The 23,771-nt window shown below is 44.5% G+C and overlaps 1 protein-coding gene across 1 annotated transcript; it reads right to left on the bottom strand.

The window, feature by feature from the left end:
• Positions 1 to 292: 292 nt before the first annotated feature.
• LOC125921663 (WAS/WASL-interacting protein family member 1-like) lies at positions 293 to 12,987 on the bottom strand. Its single transcript, XM_049629224.1, has 4 exons — positions 12,983 to 12,987; positions 5,552 to 5,608; positions 4,751 to 5,424; positions 293 to 4,208 (listed from the first exon to the last, which is right to left on the bottom strand). Exons 1-4 carry the CDS (start codon positions 12,985 to 12,987, stop codon positions 3,799 to 3,801), a joined length of 1,146 nt encoding a protein of 381 aa, XP_049485181.1. The 3' UTR covers positions 293 to 3,798.
• Between the last annotated feature and the right edge of the window lie 10,784 nt (positions 12,988 to 23,771).

Raw genomic sequence — 23,771 nt, 5'->3', positions numbered from 1 at the left:
TCTGGTTATTTCAAAATTAAAGGCTTTAAAAAATGGGGCGCCTGGGTGGCTCAGTCGGTTGAGCATCTGACTTCGGCTCAGGTTATGACCTCGCGGTTCATGAGTTCGAGCCCCGCATCCAGCTCTGTGCTGACAGCTCAGAACCTGGAGCCTGCTTCAGATTCTGTCTGTCTGTCTGTCTGTCTGTCTCTCTCTCTCTGTCCCCTCCTCCACTCACACTCTGTCTCTCTCTCAAAAATAAATAAACATCACATCCTCTGTAAGACTGATGATTTAGACAGCATCACTGATGAAATGCAGTTGAAATGAGAATCTTGAGTCATGCTCATCAATGAAGTATCATTGGTGGCAGCAGCACAGAGTCTCTCTAGTCCAAAACCACAAGAATAAACATATTCTGCAAACCAAAGCTTTAATGAGAACTTAACAAAAAAGAGCGCTTGATCATGATACCTCGCATCTGGGCCATAAATATATGCTTCACGGTAAATGGTATGCGTGTCTGTGTGAGAGAACGGCGGGAAGACGAGGGGAGAAAAGCTGAGAATACATGAATGAGATGAAGCTAAAGCAGACAAGAAAGAATCATTTACATCACTCATCTGGGATCAGGCGAAGAATTCACACATCTGTACCAGTAACTACATAACACAAATGGAGTGAGTTACTAGGTGCTGGTCCTCAACACAAGGAACTTTTTCTTTTTTTAACTTTTCCAAAGAAAGTTTCAGAAATTCCTATCCAAGAGCCACTCGGCATAAGCAAAGCACTTCAGAGGGGTCTTAAAAGGCACATTTCTTAATGGGATATCTTAGGCCTACAGAGAACTCTGCAAGAAACTTTTGGGGATGATCAGATCCAGGGTCGGGAACTCTTTCGAGGATGGGAAGGTCTCTTACTCAAGGGCATGACCATTTCATCTTCATCTGCAAGACCAGAAAAAAAGAGGTTTGTACAGTTTACAGAAACTCTATTCTGACACGACGACTAAGTGCTTGAGATAACAGGTGAGAAAATACCTCACTAGGTCCCCAAAAGGGAGAGACCACATTGTCTTTGGATGTCATTGCAAGAAAAGGAAACTGTTTTGTAAAGGTTTAACATAAACCTGCGTGAAAGCACAGAGGAGAAATAAATGGTCGATTTAGGGTCTACTCCAATTCATGGAATCAAAGCATACATAGCATGCAGCTGCTTTAAAACATTTCTCCAAAGAGTAGTTGGTAGAGAGGGATCAGGCATTGTTATTCTAGGAACAGAGAGTGCCAGTCACATCATGAAACTCTGGTGTAAAAAATCCTTTGACTGATGCAGTTTTCTAACCTTTCCTCCTATTTCAGAGACTTTCTGAGGATGTATAAGCATAAACTCGCAATTCAGGAGACAAGCTGATCTGGCACTAAGCTCTGATTTCTTCTCCAATAAGACAACTGGGGTAAATTCATGAGAAAGTAAATCATGGCCCCAAATCAGAAACTGAAAAAAAGAAAAAAAATGCCATTACTCCCTGGACACTTCATTTGAGGGAGAGAGGAGTCATATCCACTGACATTCTATTTACAGTACCCTTGCTTAGAGGAGGATTTAAGATAAAGTAGAGTATTCAAAATTCATATTTTATCACTTTCACAAGTGAAAAAAACCACAATAGTTCACCGCATTATATTTGTACGTTACTGTGTTTAAATCCTATCACGCGAATATCCCCGCTTCACCCCAAGCAGCTTGGTAAAACCACATTCCATTTTATCCCACTTTGTCTTCCATTTATATTTTAGTAGAATAACTTGGTCAGACATCCAAAGGCCCTCCCACTAATGAAACCAGGATTTGCTAAGAAAAATCAGTTGATAACTTGCCTTAGCATCCATCAAAGACAAAAAGAGTTATTAAAGTCTGAAACACCTCAAACTCAGAAGAACCAGTGGGAGAGCGCCAGAGGCAAACGAAGGGTTAAAACAGCTGATTTCTGGCTTAAGAGGATGCAACACAATTTTTTTAAGGCAAACACCTGGAGGGAAAAAAGTAGTATCTTGTTTCCACCTCAAGAAATTGCAGACAAACCTAAAGCAAATCACATCAGTGGAATACTCAATTAACTGAACATGCTAATTAACGATATGTAATCAACCTGCTTTCAGGCCTGTCTTCACCTGCTGTAATTCTGTAGTGCGTTGCCTTCCTTATTCCTCACAAACGGTAGAACATTAGACAGTCTGCATGGTGCATCAAAGGGAAACAAATAAGCACAGATTTTTGCTGATGGCAGGAATTTCTCATGCTCAGGGCATATGAACCAACAATACGGAAACGGCAGCACCGGCTGTGTATTTTAATTATTCCCCACACCTATTCTGCAAAAGAGACTTTAAGTTTGACTCGATAATACAATGCTCGGTTATGGTTATTTCATAAAACTGAGCGCACACAGTCATTTAAAGTAGTAAATATGCAGTCATGACAGAATTAAATATTCATGAAATCAAGAGCCACTGGAAAGCAGAGGATAGTGGACTATTAAAATTCATCATAGTTTTTACAATGTAAATGCTGTATGCATTCGTAAGGCACTCCAATTGGGTCTGGTGTGCGCCCAGATTCCAAGTTCCACGGTCGACTGCCATTTAAATTACAATACTGATTTGGGCAGATAAACAACAATGTCAATCCTTACCTCAGTTTCAAAATGCAAGGCAATCTGGAACATTTGCAAATACCAACTTGTTAAGTGAGCTTGTCTCCAAATACAGAACAGCAACACTCCACATGATCCCAGTGTGTTTCGGGTATTTGTTTAATCCACTAGTACCTTCGGAAAGGTCCAACAGAAACCAAGGTAATCTTGTAGGAGGAGCACTCACGGAAGCACTCAACGCATGCAATTCTCTTCTAACCAGCCCAAGTAGCTATTTTGTTGTAGCTTCCTTAAGTGATGCAAAGTAAGAAAGTATTCGGACAGACCCTTCTTTGGTTCCACTATTCTCATTTGTTGCACCAACTCTTCCCCAACATTAGCAGGCAGTTTCCAAATGTATTCACAACCACACGTGTACGCTTGACACAGATACAACTAAACAACACTAGCTTCCATTGCACAAAACAGAACTCCAAGCGTGAATGGAAAAATAGGCTCAGAGACAAAGCTGTAATAAATACACTCCAATCATATTACCAGAGCGTTGTTTTCTATGCCGTTTCCTTCACTTTCCGATTTTCTCCAGAAGAAACATCAGCACCAGAGAATGATGGCATCTGAGCCATTTCTTACTGGAATCCAATTACTTGAAGAACTCCCCGGGCCACAGTAAGAAGTAGCTATCCCCTGGTCTACAATGACACAGCAGGGCTGCAAAAGATTTCCAGGGCTCCTCTGCTGCCAGGCACCTGGTCCCGGCCCTCCTAGCGAGGAGGGGGCCCGCGGAGGAGGAGGGCCTCGACTTTAGAGCTGGGTTAGGCAGTGCTCTCCATTCTGCAAAGGAGCCAAACTTTGCTCCCATTGTTGCCATCTTAAGCTTGATGTCACCTCCCTCCAAGGAGTCTCAGAAGCCACTTGGCAGCTCCTGAAGACACGCTTCCCCTTGACCTACATCATCTCAAGAAGCCTTGGTCAGACTGTGTGGGCAACCAGAGGTCTCCCCACACGGCTCTCCCCGAGTGCCCTGCTCTACCCCGGGCATCACACCGCAAGTACCAGAAGACTTTTCCCTGCACACACCTCTGAATACGGAAACCAGGACAGGCTCCGGCACACGCCTTCCAGTTCGGAAAGTCACTCTCTCCCGCCGACTCCCCTCGATCTCACGCCTTCCCCACCTCTGCAACCCCCACCGCCACACAAACGAGGGAAGGGGTGGGGGGAGCGGAGGGGTTAAAGTGACAGCCACTACGAGAGATCCTCGGTTTTGTCCAAAAGGTGTCACAGCTCCAACACTGTGGACCTACCTTGCTCTCTCCTTTCTCGCTGTTGGGTCTCGCCTCGGGATCGTCGCTGTCCTCCACGCCAGCACTCTCGCCGGGCACTTCATCCTGAGCCAGCTGCTGCTGCTGCTGCTGCTGCTGCTGTTGCTGCGGCGGCTGCGGCGGGGGCTGGGGCTGGGGCTGGGGCGGCTGTGGCGGCGCCTGGCAGGCTCCGCCAGCCCCCTGGGAGCGGGGGATGGGCTCCGGGCGCGGAGAAACTCCCTCAACATCCATCTCCATCTTCCCATTCACTGGAGGGCAAGACAAAAGCGGAGCGGGGACTTGGCAGCGGCGCCCGGCGGCTCCTCAGCTGCCCGTGGCACGCATGGCTCGCCGAGGAGGGGCCGCCTCCCGCGCGCCCTCCCTCCTGCCGCCCTTCGCCCGCGCTCCCCGCGGCTCCGCTCGCCCGCTCGGCTCCGGCGCTGGCGGCGTCTGGGCCGGGGCGCGCGGGGCGCGGGGGGCCGCGTGTCCTTGGAGCGGTGGCCTTCGGGCGCCCCCGGCAGCCCCGCTAAGCAGAGCGCATCCCGGCGGCGGCGGTGGCGGCGGCGGCGGCGGCGACGCCTCCCAGCCGCGCGCCCAGCCCCGGGGCCGCCCGGGGACTTGCTCTCCAGTCGGGCCTCCAGATTCGCGGTGCTTTGCAGCCTCTCCTGGGGCCCCTCGGCGTCTCCCCTCCCCTCCAACCTTCGGAACAAAGTTACTGGAAGAACGGCCGGGCGAAACGGAAGGAATGGGGACGGCCAGGTGCGCGCGAGCCCTACCATCCCCGCCCGCCGACCAAGCGCCGACCCCTCACCTTTGCCCTCGCCCCGGCGCCGAGGAGCCAAGGCAAGGAGGGGTTTCCGACCTGCGCCAGGTGGTGGCGGCGAGGACTGGCAGGAGGCGAGCACGCGGAGGGCCGGGGGCCGGCGCGCCCACCCCCAAGGCCCGGCGACCCCCACCTCCACGCCGGCCCGCTCTCCCCCGCCCCGCCCCGCCCCCCGCGCCGCGCCGCGCGCGTCTCCGGGGTCAGCCCTCCGGAGCGTGCGTGAGTGTGTCCCCGGGCTCCCGCGCCTCGGTCGGCTCCGCCGCCGCCGGCCCCGCGCCGCACAGCTCAGCGCCGGAGAACTGGAGTGAAGAAGCGGAGCCGGCGGCCGGCTCCGGGCAGGAGATCGACCTACCCTCGCCTCCGACCCGATCGCGGGCAGGAACCGGGAAGGGGTGGGGCCCCGCGTGGACGGCGAGGACGCGAGGCTCGCAGCGCGCCCGAGTTGGGCGTAAAGGTCGGCCAGAGAGGGTCGATGGGGGAGGCTGAGGGCGAAGCGAGAAGTCGCTGCCAGGCATTGACTGCAGTGTGTCCCGGGGTGGGCGCCAACTGGGCGCCGCCGCTCCCAAGTGGCGAGCCCTCCGGTGCTGGAAGGGCGTCCTCCGCAGGGCAGGTCTCCAGGAGGTTCGGGTGGCGGTGACCCCAGGCCGGGCGGCGAGCTGCGTCTGCAAATATAGACAGATAGAGGTGACAAGGGTAGACTTGGAATTTCTTAAATCGGGGCTCGCCGACAGTCAGGTGATCAGCATGACTTCTAAATTTAACGCCGCTTGGTCCTGGGGAGTAGCTTACAACTTCACGGGAACTGCTCCTGCAACTCTGCGCTTCCAGGAGGGGACCCTCCAGCAGCTGTGGAGAGAAATAGCAGGTTATTAAGAACCTGTTTAATATTAAATAGAGCCCATTGTTCTGGGCTTTGAGTTCCATAATGCCCCCAAATGGATCAGCAGATAAATGAACTATTCATGCATTTCTTAGCAGCGGGTGGCTTCCCCCCCGCCCCATAACATATAATGCATCGCAGGTAACGCTTACCTAATGAAACTAGAAAATTGCATTGTTCGTGACTGCTTTGCACTAACTTAAAGACTTTTCCATATCAAGACACACTGTCTCAATACATGCAGTTACACAAGGACACGTCATTAGGTCCTATCCTTCAATGCAATCTCTTAATCTCTGACTCTGCCTGTAAATGTGACCGAAATTAATTGCCACTTTAATTTAATCGGTGTAGACAGCCAATCTGGATATTGCAACGCGAGCATGCTTTTGGAAAGAAAAAGTTTGGGGACTGACTTACTGATTTGCTTTTCTTCAGAGTTTCTGAAAACTGGATTTCAAGCTCATTTTCGAATTTGGGAACTTGTGAAAAATAAAATGAGCCTGCATTGGTATGAAATCCACTGTACTTCTAAAGGACATATGACCCTTTAGGCAGTAATATATCAGCCAAAAATCTAGAGAGCTATGTGCCTCCAAAGAAGTCCGTACTCTCCATCTCCTCCCCAGAATATTGTTATAAATCAATTCTTCTAGTATTTTTACAACGGTAAATTAGATGATCTGTGTAAAGTCCTTAGCAGAGTGCCTTAGTGCACAGTGAGCACTCCACAATCATTACCTGTTATGCTGAAAATAGTAAGGTGATAGAAATTCACCGTGACACTCATCTGAGGACCTTGATTTAGGAAGAAGAAATCGTCAGTTTAATCTGTTTATATAAATTATTCTCAAAGGTATTTGGTATCTTCAAAGAATGAAGTCCCTTCTGAAGGCAGGAAGAAAGTCGGTGTGGTGTTCTGTGCAATAAAGTTTTGAATTTGTCAGATTTTCCTTCCAGTGTAGAAGTAAAAAGTACGTGTCAGGCCCAACAGGATCTGGAAGAGCCGACCAGTAAGTTATTATGCTTACATGCTTGTCACTTTCGAATGTATTTGTGAACTTCTTTCAAGGCTTAAATGAAGATTAAATCAAAATAAAGATACAATACTTCCACTAAATCTGTTCTAAATTTAGGTATGTGCTTGCAAAGAGTCCCACTGTTAAATGCAAATATTTTTCTTTCTCTGCCCTTCTATTTTTTGGGGGGACACATATTTTTTTTTGCATCTGTCATAAGTAAATATGGGCTCAGAAAATATATTACATTTCAAAACTGTTGATTGCACCTAATTATGCATGTAAATTGCTACTTCAAGCATGCAGACAGCTTGCAACATTTTGAAAATTTTGCCCTAGTAGTCATCTGAGGTATTTGTGGTACTATTTTGCTTTTGCCTTAAATGACTTCCTTCCCGATTAGCTTCCCGATAGTGATGGACCTATGAATAATTTTGACCTTTTGATGTCTCTCTTTTAGATGATTCAAATTAGCAAATCAGGACTGCCAACAAAATCACCCCTCTTACTGTTTATACCAGACCATTTGATGTTTTGAGGCATTGAAATGAGAGTTTACAAAAAGGTGTCCTGAAAGAACCATCTAATCGTCTGCTACTCAAAATGTGATCAGTGGCCCTGCAGCATCTCAACACCGGTATTGTTAGAAGTACAGTCTCAGGCCCCACCCCAGATCTGCTACATCATAGTCTGCATTTTGACAAGATCCCCACGGGATTCCTACCACATGCAATTGGAGAAGCTGTAATACATCACATAGTTGGCCCTTCTACATTATAATTCTCTTTGGCACTGTTCTCCTAAAATACTACTGGAAGAGACTTATTAGGAAAACACAATCATAGAAACTTTTTTTTTTTTTTTTTTTTTTTTTTTTTGTCAAAACATTTTTGTCCCTTCCTGCCCTCCCCTCCCAGGATCTTAGTGCTGCATAATGAGAAGATACACAAATTAAGAATGTAACAATGTTGTGTACTGGTAAGTGGATTAGAAGTATATAATTTTCTCACATCAGAAAACGCTAACCTGGGGTGCCTGGGTTGCTTAGTCTGTTAAGTGTCTGACTTCTGGTCAGGTCATGATCTCGCGATTCACGAGTTCAAGGCCTGCATCAGGCTCTGTGCTGACAGCTTGGAGCCTGGGGCCTGCTTTGGATTCTGTGTCTCCCTCTCTGCCCCTCCACCACTCATGCTCGCTCTCGCTCGCTCTCTCAAAAATAAACATTAAAAAAAATTTTTTAAAAACAACACTAACCTAAAAAGGGAATAGCATTTTATCTTGAATGACAAATTTTATGCAAACATGTAAAATTAGTTCCTTAAAAGCTTTGGTTATTTTTGACCTTCTGTTTGAGATTTGAAAGTCCACAGTTTCCCCTCCTCTGACAGGATTATTGATTTCCTTCTGTTACAGTGGAAGCGGAAACCACCACGTTTGAGCCTATAAAATGATCATTTAATAAAGCTTCAGTAATTTGGTATAACGGTAGACTAAATTATATGCCCCAGTATTTTTTAGGAACTAAAAGAACTTGTTACTTTAAAGAATTTCTTTAAAGAACATACATGTGGATCAATAAATTATTACTTTAAAAGGTTATCCAATACAGTAGTTCTCAGCTTTAAGGTACATGGTATCACCTGGGGAAAGCTGTGGAAAATGCAGGTTATGACTCAGCAGGACAGGATTTGGGCCAGAGAATCTGCATTTCTACAGACTTCCAGGTAAAGCCAATGCTTCAGGTCCTCAAATCTGACGGACTTGCTTTATCACCATCAATGGTTGTTAAATTTCAATCACTTGGAGAATCATCACTTGGGGATTTTTTAAATCTGTGATGCCCAGGCTACACACACACACACACACACACACCAGACAAATTCGACCTGAATCTTTGGGGGTGAGAGCTAGGCACCAGTAGTTTTTAAACCTACCCAGGTAATTATGATAGCTAGCCAAGACTGGAAATCAGTGCTATAAATCCGTGATTCTCCAAGCGCAATCCTCATACCAGCCGCAGCCAGATATAAATGCCCACTCTCTAGCCCCACCCCAGACCTACTCAGTATCTACACTTTAAGATCCCCGGGTGATAGGTTGCACATTTAAAGTTGAGATCCACAGCAGCAACCTGATCCCAACTCCTTTATTTGTCTCTTGGCTCTTTACGGATCTACACCCGTTGCAAGAAGTTTGTAGAACCCTTACAGATAAAGTTCCAACTGAGAGGAGGAATCCACAAGCATCCTGGCTCTGCTTTAATAACTTCTGTGATTAGCGGCACTGTCCAGTAGAACTTTTGTGAAGTGATGGAAATGTTTTGTATCTGGGCTCTTCGGTAAGTAGCCGCCAGCCACATGTGGCTAATCGAGCATATGAATTATGGATGGCTAAGACAGGGAAACTTTTCATTTTAATTTTATTTAATTTTAATTGATTTAAATGTAAATAGCGTCGTGCGGTTATTGGCTCCCCTGTTGAACAGAGCAGCTCTGGAGTAAGCATCCTTCCTGTTGCTCAACCCTTGTTCAAACTCCCAGGTTGAACACAGGCCCCCTCCTGCTCAGTTTTTGTATGTATTAATCCCCAGTGAGTACATCAGGAGGAAAAACATCTGCCTTGCCACCTCATTTACATAATAGGTAACATTATGCTTACTATTTTGAATGAGGGGAGTTTAACTTGAATTAAATGCCACCAAAAGTTGTCAAAACCTTTTTCATAGTATTTATAACTACGTAGCTTTAATTTTACAGCCTTTTCAAACACCAGCATACATGGGGTGCAATTGGAGCTGCCTTAAGAAAAAGAGACAAAAGAGTGCAAATAGATTCTGGGTAGAAGACCCATGAAGACACCCTTTCCCCCAGCATCTTATTGGTGCATAGTGGAAAGCTGCATAAATTAAGACTGGATCTCTGTTGGAAATAAATATAAGACTTGAAGATTCCTCTCGAAATGGAAGATGAGATACAAAACAAAGGAGGGGTCAAGGAGCTTAGGTGCCAGAAGATAGCAAATGAAATTCAAAGTAGAAATGTACTCAACAGTTACCCTGAATGTAAGTACCTAAGCTGTGGAATGGGACAGGACAGGAGGGCAGGGGTGAGGGGAGGGGGAGGGAGGAGAATATGAAATCAAAATGCTCAGGTTCTAAAGACCAGCACCAGCAGCCTGAGTGTTCCCTTCTCCGGGATGAAAATAACAAGCAGCAAACACCATCACGTTAGTGCTGCCTGGCGCTCCCTACGTCATGCCCCTGCAGCCTTCCCCACAAAACCCCCTGAGGAGCAGATGATCAGGAAAGAGATTATTCGGGGGACATCACTTTAACTGACACATCTCAGAATAGAAAAGCAAATCCCTACTTGAGAGGGAAGAGGACAGTGTTAAAGTCAGCCCTTGCCTTTGAAAAGGTCATGTGTCATTTCCAAGCTGAATTGGCCACAACCTATTTCATAAAAGGAGGCTAACACTAGGAAAAATATTTCATCATCGCCGTATTCATATTTCATCAGGGTCTCTGCCTTGCCCGGCTGCTGATTTGGTACTGTGTGACACAAGATTATGCCCACAAAGAAATGTGTAGCTAAGGGCAACAGCCTCACTTCTGAGGACGGTCACTTCATAGCAACTGAAACCAATAAATAGACTGCCCTTGTTGTCCTCAGAAAAGAAACTCCAAGGGACTTCAGACAATATGATTTCAGGAGGTTGGCCGCCAACTCAGAGGCCATTCGGAACTCGTTTTGACTCTCACACAGGCATCTTCAGATCCCCTCAACCAGACTCCTTTCCTTCAGAAAGTGAGGGCAAGTTCTTTAAAAGTCCACATCAGTCTACCTCAGAAGGGAGGGGGCAGAGTAACCATGAAAGAAAAAGAAAATGTTTACTCCCTTGCCCCTGATGGGCTACAAAGGCCAAACCCAGTTCTACGTTTGTACCACTTTGCTGATATCCCACGCCTAACAACGCAGCTGATTAAAGCCAACAACCTCTAACCATTGTTCTAGGCATCATTTGGAGGATTCCCCTACCCTTTGCTTATTCAAACGCACCCATGTTTCTTGGCTAAAGTTATAGGTGTAGTTTACAGATACAGGATTTCCAAGGATTCTGAACTTTCGTTTCTGGGTCACCTGAAAATATTCCAGAACATTGCAGTTTTAAGGGCAGTGCCATATCTGCTCTGGCAATATTGGAGCAGCTCTGCAAAGTGTGAGCGCCTGTGTGGCTTCCTACATCTAAGATAGAATGCCGGCTATGCTGAGTTCGTTCTAGACTCGACTGGTGCCAAAAGGTCACCTTTGTTACCGATAAAGAGCAGCTTGGAGTACGTAGCTTGCATCTGTAGGCAAATGGTCTTCCTATTTTTGAACTCCCGGATCAGGCAGACAGATCCACTCAGTCGCAGCCTTCTGGGGCTATTGCAAGCTTTCTTTGCATGCACCCTGCAGGCCGCTAGCTCCCAGAAGGTACAAGGAAGAGAGGCCTGTAAGCTCAGTTCATTTTTCCCAAATTCATTGGGCGGTTAAGACACCTAAGACAGAGACTAAAAGAGGACACACCAGGAGCGTCCTGGATTCCCTACATATGGAAAGAAACATCAAAAGTAGGGAAGAAGTGGTAAGCCCTCCCAAACAAATTCTGCGTCAATATTAGTCCCAAGTCCCAGGTTCCAACCCTCCTCACGGCATGGTGCCTCCTGTGGTGGGTGGGAATTCTGGGAGCCCACCCTGAACAGCTCCATTTCCTCCCATCGATCATATCCACTCATCGATCCCGTGTGGTCACCAGGCGATGACCAGCTCTACCAATCACACTCCCCTCAATTGTAGAACTGATTTGTTGGGTCTTAGATGTGGTTGGTCAGAATTAACATTCCTCGTACAAAACTGTCAAGAATTAAACTCCTGACCTGGCTCTCATTAGCATCATGCTAGAATCAACTGAGCAAACCAGACATTTTATAGAGGTGTAAAGCTTGCAGAGGTGGTGCTCTAGCAAGTGCCTTTTATCTTACAAGAGCCTAATAAATATTACATTTTCATGATGTGTCTTTTTAAACCATATATTATCTTTCATTCCCTTGTATAGTATATTTTAGAAGACCCGCCTCATGCAGTGCCTTGCACATGGTGGGACTAAATAAATGTTTGAGAATGAATATTAAAGACCTTTTATGCGAAGGCTTAGAAACGACTTTACATCTCATCTGGGAAAATTTAGTCTTCAAGAAAGTAAAACAAGAATAGGCCATTTGGAAAGTAGGTTTCCATCATGGACTTACTGTGGTCACGTGTTTCAAATTCACTGAATTACCACAGGAAAGTAAATAACCATTAACTTTGCAGTACGTTGTCTCAGCCTTCATTTCCTTTTTTATTAATTGAGGGACCTATCCTTCCTTTCAGCTCCAAGATCTGAGATAACAAGAGTAGATATTTTCTGACCAGTTAAGAGCACACAGAGAGCATCCAATAATCAAGTGAGAGTGGGAAACCCTCTGGCGTTTGTAACAATATGTTCTCATTTTCATCTATTAAATAGCAGATCTCCTATTTCTAGATATGGCCATTGGTCTCCCGGTCATTATGTCCTTATTTGCACACCGTGTTTTTCATTTTGGAAGCAGCGTAGAAGCAACACGTACAACTATAGTAAAAATTAGGCAAGACATTTTGGAAAGCCAAGAATCTAAACGTAAGCAGGAAACAGGAAACAAGCCACAGAGACAGCCATAAATATAATAAATGAGCTCCTAGGGAAAACCAACAGAGTGTGGTGATGAGTTCTAAGATTCACCTGAATGTATTTCTAGAGAAAAGGACCACTCTAGTGGGGAAATTGAAATTTGAATGGGTGTTATATGCCTTTTTCATAGAATAGTATTCTCGGGTTCTTTAAGAATATCATGTACATGCTTAGAAATTAAGGTGCAAGTGACTACCAACTTTTGCTTCCTCTTACTACTTCCTCGGCATGCAGGCTTCCAGGCTGTGCTCTGTCGACACGGCTGTGTTATGTGTCACTAGTCACCTCCCCACTGCTGAAATCAGTACCTTTCCAGCTGTTGATCTCAGCTGGCCTTCGGTCTCATATTTCACCCCAACCTTCTCAAAAAGCTACTGAGCCTCGATTGCCTCCTCACCCTCTGACTATTCCCTACTGTCTCTTTAACTTTTCTTTTCCTATCTGTTTCCAAATGACCTGTTCTACTCCACGAATACTCTTTCTTCACAGAACTTCAGCTTGCTCATCCCGGGGAACAGTGCTCACCGTCACCAGAGAGATGAAGCCCAACAATAGACGTTTACCTACGGCATCTCTTTAATGATCTTAACAGCTCTCTGGGGCAGCCATTACTAATCCTATCTGTTGCACAAAGAAACAGAGGTTCTGCCCATCTGGGTAACGTGCCTAAAGCCACAACCCTGGTGGTAGCAGAAGCAGAGATTTTAACGCAGGCATGGCTGACTCAAATTGCACGATCCTTTCACCACCGAAAGGTCAGCTGCGGGTGTGTAATGTACCTCCCCAGAACCCAAGGCCTGAAACAATCATCATCGTCTATGTGGCACACACATCTACAGTACAGATAGAGCTCGGTGGATATAGCATGCCTCTGCTCCGTGGGGCCCCAGCCGGGGCAGCTTAGCTGGGGTTGGAGGCTCCACTCACGGGGCTGGCAGGCTGGTGCTGGCCGTTGTCTGGGAGCTCAGGGCCTCCGTTCCCTCCACCTGGGCCTCACCAATGGCCACTTGGGCTTCTTCACAGCATGGTGGCTGTGAAGCTTTCCAAAAGCAAAGAACCTAATACAGGGAGGCAGAAGTGCAAGGCATTTTTATGACTTAGTCGCATAGTGTCATTTCTGCTATGCCATCCGTTGAGGCAAACACAGAGTCCATGTTCAAGGGGAGGTAACGTAGACTCCACCTCTCAATGGGGAAATAGGAAGGTACCAGAAGAGGATGGAGGCCAGGAGGAAACACTGTCGCAGCCATCTCTGGACAAAACAAGCTGCCACAGCGTGGTTCCTCTACTATAAAGATGACTTTCAATTCTTTTTTTTTTTTTTAATTTTTTTTTTTTAACGTTTATTTATTTTGGGGACGGAGAGAGACAGAGCATGAACGGGGGAGGGGCAGAGAGAGAGGGAGATACAGAATTGGAAGCAGGCTCCAGGCTCTGAGCCATCAGCCCAGAGCCCGACGCGGGGCTCGAACTCACGGATCGCGAGATCATGACCTGAGCTGAAGTCGGACGCTCAACCGACTGAGCCACCCAGGCGCCCCTATGACTCTCAATTCTTTACCTCCAAGTCCTGACATCTCTTCTGAAGCCAGCTCCACAGTTCTGATTGTCTATTCAAATTTTTCAAAAGCCTAATTCACTTTATTGAAGTCAAGCCTCGCTTGATTCTTCATACTTACATGATCAGCACCATCGACCCAGTCACCATCGCTGAACGGCTCACCTGCGGCTTTTACTCCTCCTGTTCCCGTGGCCCCACACCCATTTCTTCTAACCTGTCGGCTCTCTGTCATCAGGTAGCGGATTTATTCTTGCAAAAACATTTATCGAGTACCTACGATGTAACTGGTCCTGCATTGGTTGTTGTTAATTATTAGTGATACAGATACAATAGAACACACACGCAAAAATATGTATGAATAATATGTATACACATACACATATATGTCCACATATCTTCTGTCTTTGCTCTCAAGCAATGTATAGGTATTTGCAGAAATAGACAAATCAACAAAAAAATGTACAATTTACGATTGTTATCAGCATTATATTCCAAGTACACTGCCGGGTGTAGAAGTTGCAAGGAAATGGAACTCAATCCCACATTTGGGAGAGTGAAGGAAGAAGGCAGTGCATTTAAAGGGATAGTAGGAGTTTTATGCCATCAGCACTCACACATTACAGACATATATATGTGTCTGTGCGTATATATATACATATATATGTGTGCATATATATATATATATATATACACACACAATCTGTGTCATGTGTTTGTGAATGTTCATAGTTATATATTTATAAATTTTATAAATATATTTTAATATTTATTGCACAGAATGACATTTAGCTCAGGATGAGTTTCAGTTGGTCTGCCACAAGACAGTCTCTGAAGCAATGAATGATGCCCAAAGCCGAACCTCTGTTCAAATATATTTCTCCATAGACTCTTTTTGAATGTGTCTAACCTGTAGAAGGTAAATTAATTTAATTGGGATTAACCAGTATCACCGAGCATTGTAATGTTTGAAAGTCAATGTAGAGAGATTTTTTAAAGTCTTTACAGGAATTGGAGAGCTTTTTAAATGGCAAAGAAAGAAATCTTGCATGACCCCATGTGCTGGTGTTTTGCCAGCTTGCTCTCAAACCTGTTCCTCACTGCATTAGTTGCGTCTCCTGCTCTGCTCTGTGTCACGGGGAACTACACTTCTGGGCTCCCTTGCTAACTTGTCTCTGGTTGGTTTAAGTCCATGGGATGCACAGGTAGAAAACCAGAGGGTGCAAGGAGGGGAGACACTGGGGTATTTCGTCCATCTGTCTGCCTTGCCTGTGTCCAGCAACAGCCCAGCCGCCTGGTTGGGTACTAGTACCCTCTGTGGCTCCCATTCCCACTGTATAACCCCAGATTCTGGGATTAGGTAACACATCCTCCTTCCCCATGGGCTTCCAGCTCTAGGGATGGGACCAACCTCTTGCTCTGGCTAGCCTCTGGTGCCCTCAACATCCCCTGGCTGCCATATGTGACCAATTCCAGCACAATCCCTTCCATGTGAAAGAGTAGAATGGCATCTGGGTTGCTGATTGGACCTCAACTGATACATCCAGCTAGCTCAGTTTTTAAAGTTATTCTTAATTATTATATAATACTTCTAACCTGAAATTTACCATCATAATCGTATTGAGATGTGTAGTTCCGTGACACTAATACGTGTATGTTCCACAGCCATCACCAACCATCCATCTCCAGAACTCTGCTCATTTGCAAAACTGAAACTCTGTACCCATGAAACAACTCCTCATTCTCCCCACCCGTAGCCCCTGGCAACCACCATTCAACTGTCTATGAATCTGACTGCTCTAGGTACCTCGTGTTAAGTAGAATTATACAGTATTTGTCCTTTTATGCCTAGTTTATCTCACTTAACGTCCTCAAGGTTCATCCATGTTGCAGCATGTGTCAAATTTCCTTCCGTTTTAAGAATAAATAATATTCCATTGTATGTATGTACCAGATTTTGTTTATCCATTCATCTGCTGATGGGGCCTTAGCCATTGGGAATAATGCTGCTAGGGACATGGGTCCCTGATTTGAGTCCCTGATTTCAGTTCTTCTGGGCATATGCGTGGAACTGAAATTCTAGATCATACGGTAATTCTATTTTTAATTCTTTAAAGAACTACCAGCTTCTTTTCTCTGGTGGCTGCCCATATACATCCTCACCAACCACACAGGAGTGTTCTAATTTATCCATATCCTTGCCCACCCTTTGTATTTTCTGTCTTTTTGATAATAGTCACCCTAATGGGTATGCAGTGGTACCTCACGGTGGTTCTTAGCTCATTTTAATACCAGAACAGTTGGCTTTGGGTAGCAAAAATCATCGACTCAATCTCATCTTCTGGTCATTGGTAAGTAATAAGCAGGATTTCTGGCAGTAAGTTTATCGCTGCTCTATATTTTTGTGACGAGTTTAAGTGAGAGCCTTACCAGTGCCCAACAGTGGGGGCCCCGTGAAGATTTCTGAGTAAGACGGCACTTCTGTTCAAATCCCACCTCAGTTACTCTATGACCTTGGACAACTCAGCACACCTCTCTCTGATCTCAGTTTTTTCGTCATTACCTTGCAACTAATAACCTCTGTCTTGCACAGACAGAAGAATTATATTTTCTCTGCATATTTACTTATATTCCAGATTCTTAGTTTTAAATATTTGATGCTTCATATCTTGCTAGCTTGTTTATATAGTTAAAACCTCATATGCTTTTGTTGACACAGTATCAATAAAAAGAACTGAGAATGTGCACATGTTGCTTTCCCTGGTAGCTAAGCTTAAGAGAGGGGATTAATTAAAAGTACAAGTCCCTGATGTCTGATCATATCATTTCAAATCCTAACTCCACCACCAGTAAAGGTATGACTTTGGAAAGCTACCTAAATTATTAAATGTCTCTGGGCCTCAGCTTCCCAATCTGTAAAATAGGTATAATAATAGTTCCTATACCTTTGGGTCATGGGGTTAAGTTATAACATTACCTCAAGCTCTTATTTATCACACTTATTAATACACATTAAGGATTATTATTAGATTCCATTTCAACTGCAAATTTTATTTTTTTTATTTTTTTTTTAACATTTATTTATTTTTGAGACAGAGAGAGAGAGAGAGCATGAACAGGGGAGGGTCAGAGAAAGAGGGAGACACAGAATCTGAAACAGGCTCCAGGTTCTGAGCTGTCAGCACAGAGCCCAACGTGGGGCTCGAACCCACGGACCGTGAGATCATGACCTGAGCCGAAGTCGGACGCTTAACCGACTGAGCCACCCAGGCGCCCCTCAACTGCAAATTTTAAATGTTAGTGGATCCACTCTTGAAATACCCCTTCACTGAAACTTTTACATTTCACAGAGGAGATTCTAGTCGGGATACATTAGGACACATTGATCAAGAATGCTGCTGTCTGCATTTGCAGCCCTCACCTACCTTTCCCAGACTCTTGGGTGCGTAGGAACTTTGTATCAATCTAGGTACCCTTCTATATAGGTGGGACAAGCTCTGGGGCCCTGGTATTCTCTCTGTATGCCTAAATGGTAGAACTCATGGCATTGTGCTTTTTGTATAGTACAGTCTACATTTTTAATCAGCAAAACAAGGCCAACCATGGTCTTCTGAGGACAGCATTTTTGCTCAACCATAGTCCAAACTTCTCAGGACTATGTATAATGAGCGTGACTCATTGACTTCTTCCCTAAATGAAAATGCAAAGCACAATATCAACCTCATTCACTCATCCATTCATTTCGCAAACCTTTCTCAAGGACCTGTGCCAGGCACTAAGAAAAATATCAAGACACAGCTTTAGCCCTCCGGGAGATCTGGAGACTGACAATTAGCACAAGGTGCATCTAACTTACTCTGAGAGGTCTGGGAGGAGGCGATGGCTGGGCTGAATCTGGAAGGACGGGGAAATGTTAACAAGGAAGAATAAAAGGGAGGGAGCGTGCTGTTCCAGGTATCAAGAACAACAGGTACAGAAGCATGGAGGATGAGAGTAATGTGACACATTATGGGAACCTCAAGTGTGTGCAAGAGTTGCATCAGGTTGATGCAAAAGTTGGCTGGATCCAGATCATGAAGGCATTTCTGTGTCCTGGTAAGAAGTTCAGACATGAGACCATGCACACTACGGGGGAATGATTGTGGTATTTTAAGCTGGAAATAAGAAAACGGAGGGGATTTCTATGACAACTCTATGGACAAGAGTAAGACTAGAGGTCAAGGAAACCAAATAGGACACTACAGCAGTAACAGAAGCAAGAAGTAAGATTTCTAACAAGTCAGTGGACATAGAAAGAAGAGAAAGCACTGCATTCTAAACTGGAATCAGAAAGATAATCAACGAGACTGGGTAAGTCATTACATGTACCTGTTGCTTCTAAATGAAGAGTTCTAAGATTATTGAGCAAACCATAAATATCCTCTGACCACATGGGAGTACATCCAACAAGGTTTCAAAAAATGGTCAAAGTGAGAGCAAAATCTATGTGCCACGTAGCTGTCAGATTTCAACCAAAGCTGACCTATTTTAGCATCAGCTACACACCAGAATATCGGAGGCCAACAAGTTCTGTGGAATGATTGTTTAGGAGAAAAGAGGAAAAGCCCATACCTTCAAGATGGCGTGCATTTTTGCTTCTGCGTTTACAGTGTTACTCGTTCTGAAGGTTCACTTGAGTGTTTAGACATGAAACTAAGGATAGGCTTTTCTGTGTTAAACCTCAAAAATCCAAAGAGTCTATTTTCTAGTGTCTTTAAGCAACTCCCCAATTAACCATATCCAACCATTAAGAATCTGTTGATTCTATTTTTAAAGATGTGAGTGGATATGTTCCTCCACATCCTTGAGTAACCCAATCCACTTCTTAAGCCTCTTCCCAGGAAGAAAAGCTTCCTCATAACGACTGTAACTCTCTCATATGGCCCGGTGAAACTCTCTCCTCTCATGCTATTTGGAGAGCACTGGAGAATACCTGTTGTACCAAAGGCATTGCATTTGACTGCATCTTATAAGTGGAAATGACTTCTCCCTCAGAGATCAATACAAGGTGAAAGACACTAAATATAATTTGCTGAAAATTACACCTTTCAGGTTCCAGAGCTAATCACTCACCATTTATAAATACATGACTTTTGGCTTACAGTGGAAGGAATAACAACCCTGAACACCAATTCCAGAACTGGCCTTATCTTCAACATTTTCTTCCCTCAGAGTTTGCATATATATTTAGAACAAGGCAACCATTTTGGAGCATACAATTGAAAGACTCACTATTACAAGATAAAATTATCATATGTTGTATGGTAAATTCCTATGTCTAAGAAAGTCTTAGTCAACTAGATAACTGACTCCTTCCATTGGTCAAGCACTGGCCACATTTTGAGGAGGTCGGGCCATGCATGTTAGATGACTGGAATCCAGAGTTGGAATCCAATGAAACAGAAAAGGGGATTAGGAGTGAAATGTGGGTTCAATTCAAGGCTGCCACCAGAAAGGAAGTACAAGCTATCTGTTTCAGTAAAGATGGGTACATGGAAACTTGGTTTCACTACTGTTCTCTTCGATCTGTCTCTCTCTCTGCTGTATAATCTTTGTCCTCTGGCCAGCTCCACACTTATTTGGCTAAATTACATCGCACGCCCTCCCATGAACTAATCACCATGGCCAACATAATATGATAATTTAATTGATGTAAGCCAATCATGTCCTGTCCCTGAATCTGTGTGTGCGTGTATGTGTGTGTAGGGGGCGTGGTCAATGCCACGAAACCATATGTCTGCCACAACAGAAAAGGGATGGGGCAGATGCCAGCAAGGCGTTGGTGCCCACTGAACAGCCTGCTGAATCAGTTATCAATGAGAGCAGGGGGATAAAGCCGGAGAAAAAGGAAGCAAAAGAACTTGAGAACAAAACAGTCACAGCACAGCACCAGACTCAATTCCCTAGGCAAAAGACAACCTCGCACTGAAGCAAATGGCCTCAAATGGTAGGTTGATTATATTCTTCCTGCTGTAGTGGGTAACCAACAATAACTCCTAAGGAGGATTAAAGCCAAGTCTTACATTCATGGCAGTCACTTCCTGATTTTAATTATTAAGAAAAGAACAATGATGGTTATAATGCCAGATAGCTCATTGCAGTAAATCACTGGTCTAGAATAGAAAAAGAAGCATTCACTCTTTCAGGCAACTAATGGACTATTTAGTAAATGTCTGCTCTTAAGGACAAAGTAGAACTCTGAAACGCTAAACACTTCATTAAATAAAACAACTTGTTTCCTAAGAACTGCAGTACGTGCTGTGACAAGATGTTCTAGGACTGACTGAGTCTTTCGATAGGAACAAGGAGTTTACATGCCAATGTTGAAAAGGGAAGGGAGAAGGGTCACAGCCTCCAGGCAAGTGCATTTTACAATTACCAAAATCTGAGTGCAAATGCCACTTGTTTTATTTTATTTTATTTATACCAAGAAATTCTGCCTAAGAATAAATCAATTAGTAAATATCTTGTGCAGTACTTGCAAGTGGTAAGTACTCAATAAATGTTCATTGAATTAAAGTATTTATTGAGTGCCTCGTAAGGACTGTGACAGGCTCTGATGGTAGTTTAGAAGACACTGTGCATATCCCTGGGAACTCACTCTTCCGAACTACATGGATAGCTTCTTATCACAAGCATCTGAGGCTCTGCTTGAGGGAGACACGGAGTCATTACATGGGGTGGGCTGGGGGTACTGGGCAGTTACTGGGCCTGAGAGCAGCTCTCGGCCAAGGCCAGATAGCGATGGGTGAACAAATACCCAGCTTCTTGGCCGCTCGGGTGAGACCGCTCTGAGGCATGTTCTATGCTGGTGTCTCAGAGGTCTTGAGCAGGAATGAGTCCCAGTTGCCTACAGCACTCACCTTCTCATTAGTATACATTTAATTGGCTACCTTCCCTCCCTTTTCTTGTTTTCCCACTCCTTGCCAATGCTTCTGGGGATCACCTTCTAAATAAAACACCCCCTTTTCCTTGCAACCTTGTCTCATGATCAGCTTCTGGAGGAACACAGCCTATGGCAGCAGTCTTCCTAATATCCATTCTCCCTTTTTCCCTGGCTATCAGAACCCTAATATTTTGAGGAGAGGCAGTAAGCCCATCCCCCAGAAATAGATTATCTGGGGGATATGCCAAACAGGGCAATCCCATTTTCTGTTTTCCTAGCCAATGTTGTAACTACAAGAGGGTAGCATGATCAATTTAGGCAGTGAGAAATAAGCAAAAATCTACTGGAAATTTTCTGGAGAAGCTGTTGTTCTCTTGATAACAAGTTACAGATGCAACTTCCCACTTCCTGCCTTGAATGCAATCGTGGGGCCATTTGACATCTGCTCCAGCAAAGAGATCCATAGCAAAGATTTTGCTGGCCCCCAACATCACTGACCCACTGAACCGACAGGAGCAATGCCCATTTCTGAGACCTCTTGTTATGGGAGAAATTATAACCTTATATGTTTAAGTCATTGTCATTCAGTTTTCTGTTACATGCAGCCAAAAGCAATCCTAACAAATACTAACATCTAGCACTATGTTAACGGTTGAAAGATCAAGAAGGCACAACCCGTATCTCTTTCACTGAGGAGTAAAAACTACGTTACAAGATCATTAGAACCACTTTTATAAACTCTAAGAGGACTGATATCATATTTGGCTCAAGCACCTGTTGAACAATTAGTTGGCACAGATTCAAGCACTGTGGCATATTTGAGCTAGAGGGTCCTCTAGATCCCTTCCAATTTCAAGTTTCTGTCATTTCATCCTCTTACCACAGAGAAGGAAAAAATGAGAGTAATATTCCCAGAGAGGTCCACCGAAGAACAGAAGAAAGAAACGGACCCTGAAAGGTGGAAACGATGTGAATAAAGTGAAATAAAGAGCACCGCAATCAGAGCAAGGGCTTGGAAATATATGCTGTAGAAATAATGCTTACAACTTGAAAGTCTCATAGTAGGAAGCCCTAAACTCGGACAGCCCCCCCAATGAAAGGGAAATGCAGCAACTCTGATGAATTCCATTATAGACCTAGATGCAGCCTTGTTCGCTATTTCAGAAGAGCAGGTTTCTAAAGAGTATCTGCTATGACTGGATCCAGAGGCTCTTGCTTTTAAACCCTCTTAGGAATCTCAACATCAGCTCAATGGATAATGACAAAAGTGTTAACTTGTGTTACACCACTCTCCGAAGATGAGACCAGGATGTCATCAGGTGTGGCATTAAATGCCAGCAGAAAAGAAAGTGGAAGAGACTGCTGTGGTGGAATTCAATGACATTGAACCCTGGAGAGAGGCCTGTTGTCATTGCTTGGCATTTACGGCATCTGTAATTTATTAGCTATTCCTGAGCAAAAGCCCTGTGCACTAGAGTCTTTTTTTTTCTTTAATAAAGGAAGTGAAAGAGGGTCAGAGAATAAGTTCAAGGTAACCAAGAATCTTTTCAGCAGTAAGATAAACGAATGTTACCATGAGTCTGAAAGACAGAGTTCTGTAGTGGGAAGAAATACATGGTCCTTGCTAATTCTAACCAGAACCACTGACTTTGTATTACAGTGATAACTAAAATCACTATTGTCTACATTTTACAAAGTGCTGTCACATATGCTACCTTATTCATGCTTCACAAAACCCCAGGAGGTAGAGAAATCAAATATTAAATCCCTGTTTTACAGAGGAGGAAACTGAGGCTCCAGAGGTTGAGCAATCGAGGTCACCTTGCCGGGAAGGAGCTGGAATTCAAGCCTTCAAACGCAAACTCCCATTCTCTGTTCATTCCTCCACACTGCCATGTAACTCTCAGCTACATGAACCTGAGGGCCAATTCTGGTTAGTCTTGGAGTGCCCAAGATTCAGGCCAACACACGGATACATAACTTCTTACAATCTACAAAAGTAATTAATTCACTTACTCATTGAACAATTATTTCTTAAATGCTGACCATGCACCAAGCACCATGCTATGTGCTGTGGATCCTTAGGAAAGAAAAAGTCCTAGGGTGCCTGGGTGGCTCAGTCAGTTAAGCATCTGACTTCAGCCCGGTCATGATCTTGTGGTCTGTGGGCTTGAGTCCCGCATCGGGCTCTGTGCTGACAGCTCAGAGCCTGGAACCTGCTTCAGATTCTGTGTCTCCTTTTCTCTCTGCCCCTCCCCTGCTTGCACTCTGTCTCTCTCTCTCTCAAAAACAAATATTAGAAAAAATTAATTAAAATTAAAAAAGGAAAGAAAAGGTCCTTACAATTCCTTTCAAAGACCCTAAGCATCTTTAAATTACTGTCCTCATACGAAGCCAGAATGCCTTTCCTGGAGACAGATTTTTCAGCTGGCCCTGGTAATGGTGGCAAGACCTGCCTTGGTTTGCTAACTTGGATCATCATGAACACAGTGCTCTATAGAGTGAATAAAAAAGAGTGAAGAAAGAGGTCCAGGGACCCAGAAGAAAAGGATATACGTCAGAAGCTCTACAATAGCACCGTCCAATAGACCTTTCTGGGGTGATGGAAATGTTCCGTATTTGTGCCGTCCAATTTGGTAGCCACTCGAAATGTGGCTAGTGTGACTGAGGGCACAAATTTTTAACACTAATTTTAATGAATTCAAAACCACACGTATCAAGTGGCTATCATATTGGACAGCACAGCTCTAGAAACTAATCCGATAGCTGAGACACTGGAACATGTGTGGCATCGCAGGGTAGAGACAGCCATAGCTTCTGTTTATACAGAGTTGGAAATACAATTCCTTTCCCAAACACCTCATGGAGAGAGA

The sequence above is a fragment of the Panthera uncia genome, chromosome C2 (genome assembly GCF_023721935.1).
Source record: "Panthera uncia isolate 11264 chromosome C2, Puncia_PCG_1.0, whole genome shotgun sequence".
NCBI lineage: Eukaryota > Metazoa > Chordata > Mammalia > Carnivora > Felidae > Panthera > Panthera uncia.
The sequence above is the reverse complement of the archived record's forward strand: the minus strand, read 5'-3'. Positions and strand labels throughout refer to the sequence as shown.